At 59.5% G+C, this 464-nt stretch overlaps 1 protein-coding gene across 1 annotated transcript in view; it reads left to right on the top strand.

Moving 5' to 3' along the window:
- LOC105511565 (cryptic protein-like) overlaps nt 1-193 on the top strand; it is a 24,276-nt gene extending 24,083 nt beyond the window's left edge. The window contains exon 5 of the mRNA XM_011941725.1: nt 3-193. Within this exon, the coding sequence (XP_011797115.1) occupies nt 3-128 (126 nt within the window). The 3' untranslated portion in view covers nt 129-193. The remainder of the gene's footprint in view (nt 1-2) is intronic.
- Nucleotides 194-464: the final 271 nt, after the last annotated feature.

The raw sequence follows: 464 nt of genomic DNA, 5'->3' as shown, positions 1-464 counted from the left end.
CGGACGCGCCCGCGCACCCTCGGTCCCCCGTGCCTTCAGTCCTGCAGCGGGAGCGGCGCCCCCTGCAGAAGGCCGGGACCTGGGCATCGCCTTTCATTTTCACTGTTGTAAATAATAGATGTGTTTAGGTTACCGTAAGCTGAAGCGCTGGGTGGATATTTTTACGGGGTAATAAACATTTTCATGAAAGCGCCTTTGGCTCCAGATCCAGATCCAGATACGTGGGTCCCCAGCACGGCTGGGACCTGTAGGTAGAGACAGCAGGACAACAGCGAGAAGGAGCCAAAGCTGGAGCCAGAAAGCCTAGCACCGCCTCCTTCCCCCGACAGTTAGCACCTTCCTTTCACAACATCTCCCTTACGGGGGGCGCGTCTGCTGCGGAACCTACCGCAAGGCGAGGCAGGCAGAGTTCAGCCTAAAGAGCCCCAGGCAGCCTCCTCCGTCTCCCCGGCGCCCCTTCTCAG

This window comes from Colobus angolensis, unplaced genomic scaffold, assembly GCF_000951035.1.
Source record: "Colobus angolensis palliatus isolate OR3802 unplaced genomic scaffold, Cang.pa_1.0 Scaffold20, whole genome shotgun sequence".
NCBI classification, from domain to species: Eukaryota; Metazoa; Chordata; class Mammalia; order Primates; family Cercopithecidae; genus Colobus; species Colobus angolensis.
Note: the sequence above shows the minus strand (reverse complement) of the source record. Positions and strands in the feature narration are given on the sequence as shown.